The sequence below is a fragment of the Erpetoichthys calabaricus genome, chromosome 2, assembly GCF_900747795.2.
Source record: "Erpetoichthys calabaricus chromosome 2, fErpCal1.3, whole genome shotgun sequence".
Taxonomy (NCBI): domain Eukaryota; kingdom Metazoa; phylum Chordata; class Cladistia; order Polypteriformes; family Polypteridae; genus Erpetoichthys; species Erpetoichthys calabaricus.
This window is the reverse complement of record NC_041395.2, coordinates 226,843,091-226,848,628: the sequence shown is the minus strand read 5'-3', so window position 1 is coordinate 226,848,628 and position 5,538 is coordinate 226,843,091. Positions and strand designations below refer to the sequence as shown.

The 5,538-nt window shown below is 38.9% G+C and overlaps 1 protein-coding gene across 1 annotated transcript; it reads right to left on the bottom strand.

Moving 5' to 3' along the window:
* Nucleotides 1-378: 378 nt before the first annotated feature.
* LOC127526650 (E3 SUMO-protein ligase ZBED1-like) lies at nt 379-2,414 on the bottom strand. The gene is made up of 2 exons (XM_051922593.1): nt 1,222-2,414; nt 379-1,054 (listed from the first exon to the last, which is right to left on the bottom strand). The coding sequence occupies exons 1-2, from the start codon at nt 2,412-2,414 to the stop codon at nt 379-381; spliced, it is 1,869 nt and encodes a 622-aa protein (XP_051778553.1).
* Between the last annotated feature and the right edge of the window lie 3,124 nt (nt 2,415-5,538).

The window sequence follows — 5,538 nt, the reverse complement described above, 5'->3', positions numbered from 1 at the left end:
TAGTGATGGGAATTCCGGCTCTTTTAAGAGAGCCGGCTCTTATGGCTCGGCTCACTTAAAAGAGCCGGCTCTTTCAGCTCCCAAGTGGCTCTTCAGATTTTTTTGGTGCTAAATTTAATTTATTACCAAAAATAATGTGAAATTAATTACTAAGGTACAAAACATACATTATATTAAATGTTTATTATTTATATGTCTTATAACATGGTACAGAATAATAAATTTTAAGGTACATAAACAAACCATCTCAATTTGAGAAAGATCCAATATTTTTAATTATTTACAGTGAAACAACATAAGCTTAGAGAATCACAAAACAAAATATAAATAATGTGTAAAACAAAAAAGTAGCATCCAGGAAACAGTTTTAGCTAGTCTTTAAAGAAGGTTGGCATTAAGAAAAACCAAGTGCCTCAGCTTTGAGGGGTTGATCCTGTTTCTTCTCTCTGTTATTATCTGCCCTGTTTTGGAGAAGATTCTCTCTGAGGGGACTGATGTTGCTACAATGCACAGTCTCTGTGCCATTACATGCGTAAGACGTGGGTAAACTGAAGCCTTGGTTTCCCACCAGCTCAGCGGGTCTGCGCTTCTTTGGAAAAGAGGCTCCTCAAGATACGATCTCACTTCCAGTATTGCATCTGCTGAGGGATTCCTTCTTTTCTGAGTGTCTCCAGGACCAGTTGCTCGTTCTTCAAAGAACCTCCAAACAGCAGATGCTTGTGGCTCCTCTTGTTCATCCTCTGTTCCCTTTTCTCCCTCTTGGCCCCCTGGCATTGGAGCTGGCTGGAAGTATCTTGCTGCTGCACTTATTCTCTGAAGAGCTTCATCAGCCGCTCTGTTTTCATTAAAGGCCAACCTTTTGAATCTTGGGTCAAGCATGGTGGTTTCTGAAAGAATACTGTTGTATTCTATTCTGTGAAACTTTCTGTCCATGGATGCACAGAGAGCAGCCACTAACTCTTCCACTTTCCCTGTGGTTACTCTGGTCTGGTGCTCAGTTGTTACTCTCTGCAGACCCTTGCACAGGATCAGCATTTTGGATGCTGTAACATAGCTGAAAATGAGTAAAGAATAACTGTTAAAATTATGCTTTGTTTTATTTAGCAGTATATATTATTTCCATTCATGTCTAATCTACTTTTCATACCAATAATGCAACAACAACTAATAAAAATGATAATAATAATTGAATAATAATGTAGTAGCATTTGTACACTGTACCTGTCTGCACTGATCTCCACAGTGACCTGCTCAAATGGCTCCAGAACCATGCATGTCTCCTGCAGCAACTCCCATTCCTCTTGGCTCAGAGGATCAACTGGTGCACTGATAACAGCCAGGGTAGAGATGACTGCATCCTTGGACTCCAGAATCCGTTTTAGCATATGAAAGGTTGAGTTCCACCTTGTAATGCACTCCTGTTTGAGCTTGAGTTCAGGCATGCCCATCTGTCGTTGGGTAGATTTGAGCTTCTCTGTGGCTGTTGTGCTCCTGTGGAAGAATTCCACTATTGCCTTCACTTTGTCCACAGTGGGTTTCATCACCTTCAGAGCATCTCTCACAAACAGGTTAATTGTGTGTGCAAGACATGGGTGGTGGGTCCATTTCAGAATTTTAATTGCTTTAATTATGTTAGCTGCATTGTCACTGACACAGCAAACCACTTTGTTTTCCACATCCCACTCTTTTGCCACATTGAGCAGCTCCTCTGCTAAGTTATCAGAAGTGTGTCTGTCACTGAACTCAAAACAATCCAGAAGACAGGTCACCATTTTGTAATTTTCAATAAAGTGGCAAGTAACTGACATGTAGGATGTGGTGGTGCGGGATGTCCAACAGTCAGTTGTCAGGCAAACTCCTGGAGCTTTTTTAACTCTCTCTTGCAGTGAAGCACGTTTTCTGTCATATAGGTTTGGGATAATTTTGTGGGAGAGAGTTTTCCTGCTTGGAATTACATAAAATGGATTGAGAGCATGAGTAAAGGTTCTGAATCCTTTGTCTTCCACGATTGAAAATGGTTGGAAATCACGTGCAATCATTTTAGCCAATTCCTCATCAATTGTGTTCTGTTTAACTGGAGTTATGGCTTTTTGCACAAACTGTCTCATAGAGCTCTGGGTTGTAGGTCTAGGTGGTTGTGGTGCTGTACTGGATGACGGTGTAGACATTGACAAACTGGCACTTTCAACAGTTGCAGTAGACAAACTGTCACTTTCATTAGTAGCAGGTTCACTTGCTTGTCTTTTTTCTTCCAACTGCACTGATGGATGTACAGTTCTCAGGTGCCGGTGCAGATTATTTGTAGAGCCTGTTCGATATGAGATTTTAACCTTGCACGCTCTACACTCTGCCTTTGTATTATCAATGTAATTGAAATGTATCCAAATTTTACTCCGTTTCCTACGGTCACTCATTTTGTCGCGCACGTGTCCTTCCCTCCTGTTTCTCTCTCTCTGAGCATGTGTGTAGTGTTTGTCTGTAGCACCGCCCCCTCCCCCTCCTGCTCCTGCTCAGTGCAGACACGCATTTTCTAGTTGACCAATCCCATGCAGCTTAGAAAAAAAATAGAGAAATAAAAAAAAGCGGCTCCGACTCCAGCTCACAGGCAGGAGCCGGCTCCGATCGTTCGCTTCAAACAGTCGGCTCCAAGAGCCGTTTCGTTCGCGACCGACACATCACTAATTCCCATCCAGAAAGTTTCAAAAGCCACTCATCAGTGCTTACTTTTCAGTTCTCTTGACATATGAATGGCCACGTGGGTCAGTAGCAACAAATACTATCATTTTTTAAGATCATTCTGCGAAAGAAGATGCAGAGACTAATCTTCAACTTTAATAAGATCTGTGAGAACCATAACACCAGGTCCACGATCTCATCATCAGCACTGAGACTGACAGCTTTTTTTACATAACATTGTAGGAACATTAGTTACACAGAACTCAATTAACGCTGCAGAAGAAGACTAATGAAAAATGTTTTACAGTAAATCATTCTTGAGACTCTTGACTGTAGCACAATATGCATGACTTTCTAAGGGTCTTCTTCCATCTCTTAGTAATTCAAATAAGTTTTCCATTAGGTCCCTATTGCTACAAGTGCAAAGTACTGTACCATAAATTAATTTATTTCTTGTAAAACGTTTGTGAATTGTTAGTCTTATGGGGCACCAGAACAACTACAAAGACAGTTTGTAAAGTAGAAAAATACCATTTATGTAAAAATCAAGTCAAGATTGATTAAATAAAATTCAAAAAGCTGTTAGACAGGTTTTATCAAAACTTTATAGCCTCTTTAAACTAGATTTCCTGAAACACTTTTGGTTTTAAAAGTGCCCTAAAAACCTTCTATAAGTTGCACTTTGGTCTGTCTTTGGTTTCTAGTTTAGTGGTATCGGAAATTCTTGCATCCCTCTTAGACACTGTTGTCAATGTTAAATGTGCATTTACACAAATATGTTCAATTACTCTTTAACATTTCTAGAAAACATGAAGGAATCATGATACAAGAAAGCCATGACAACTTATGATAGAAAAGCCATAGAAAGACAAAAATTCTTGTGTTATCTGTAGAAAGCCATTTTACTTTATGGCATTTTTCAACTTTTTGCAGATCTACTATATGTGCACAGCAGCATACAATGTCATCAGATATATTCATCAATGTTGGCCAAGATACCATCTTAATTCCACTTTCACGTGACTCTAGCAAAACACATTTTGTGCACCTTTCACCTCAAGTGTAAATCACAGCCTCACATAGTATAGACTTGCCTAGACAACTGAAAACCAGAAACCTAAAGTTTGTCTTCTTAATCATGTGTGGAGTGCATCAGTGCGCTGAGGTGAATAAGAATGTGAGAGATGTGATGCTTTTGAATAGCATGCCTAGTGTAAAAGTTGAAAGCTACAGCTGTCAGCAATGTTACTTCTAACAAACTGTGACAACACATATATCACACTTCTTTTTTGGTTTTGTGAAAGTTAAAAGCTATAGGTCAGAATCAGTGCTATTGAAATTCCTTAAGGGAGGGCAAATCCAGATTTAAACAGCAAGAGAGCCATTGTATAACAAAGGCTCAAAACTTTTTCAACTTTGTCTGACTTTTTTTTAATGTTCACCCTTTCTCATGTTTCCCCTGTGAGCGTATTTGTGTTAAATAGCTCCAATTTATTTTGTTTCCAACATAATTTAGCCTTTACTGTAGGGTGATAGATGCCTGATATGCTTATATTAGAAGATTCTCAAAGAAAAGACATGCCATATCAAGACCTTGTGAAAAATTTTCTCTGAAAGGCTACCATTAACACATTGACAGCTGGACCATTTATTACCCAGATGCAGTATTATCAGTCTATGCATATATGATAAATATAAAATTCGTAAAAAATGCATTAAAAAGCAACGGTTTTATTATCAACCAGTAACAACACACTGCATGATAACGTGCAGTGAATACACTTGCCTTGAGCTTTCATAGTTTTCATACTCATTCTCTGTACATTTAGCATTGAGTTGCTCAAAGGTTGATGCACTTGCTGCTTCCTGAGCAGCTCTTCTTTTCTCCACCCTAGCAGCCGGCTTCTTCTCTTCTTTTGTTGTCATCTTTTTGCATTAAAACTGATTAAGTCAGTGTTTGTGTTGCAATTACTTTCATTTTTCATTTAAGCTGGCACTTAAGTCTTCAATCAGCCTCAAGAATGATTTAGGATATGAAGAGGTAGGGGAAGTGATGTGGTAGGGATGCCAAGAGTTAATTCAACAATAAAATAAAATAAAAATATAAAGAGGAATAACCTTGGAGGTCAATCATCACCCTGAAAGCGGATAGTAGATGTCACATATTTCAGGTCAATAGGTCAAATGGTTTGCAAGCTACAGGTGATTTAAAATCCTGGACAGACAAACAAACAGCCACGGTAGCGTATTATATAAGAAGATAGCATCTCTATCTAAAATGTAAAAAAACTGTTAATTACTTGCACACAACATATTTGGTAGTTTGTGACTGTTTACGCTCAGTGGGTGGCAGAACGCCCATCCGGTCGTGACAAGTCGAACACCTTGTGATGAATAAATGTCTTTGGGGCAGCTATCTGCATCAGTGCCAGAACCTACAAGTTCCACATCATCCAATTGACTGTCAATATCTCAATCACTGTATTTATCATCAAAATATACAACTTGCAACAAATCTATTTGTTTCAAGACATCAGTACCTTTTTCACAACTACATAACTACAGACTGTCTAATTATAGCACTATTTTCCGCAAGCTAAAAAAAAATATTTGCTATCCTTTAGATGGCAGCACCATAGTAGATAACTGAGATGCGGCAGCAAAGGTTGGCAGCAAGTTGGCTGCGTCTATAATGGCCGAATACTGATATACAAGTTATATATGTCACTCCTTGGCAGGTGCAATGAGACACGACTTAATTTGTACCTTGCGTCCAAAGTGTTAATAAAGTAAGAGGAACTGACATTGTACCTTGGAAAGTCATCACTTGGACATGTGCCAACTTCTTTCACTGAAGGACTG

Coding starts and splice junctions, on each gene's coding strand:
- LOC127526650 (XM_051922593.1), bottom strand. CDS start 2,414: ATGAGTGACCGTAGGAAACGGAGTAAAATTTGGATACATTTCAATTAC. Junction 1,055..1,221: donor GTGGAGATCAGTGCAGACAG/GTACAGTGTACA, acceptor ACTCATTTTCAG/CTATGTTACAGCATCCAAAA.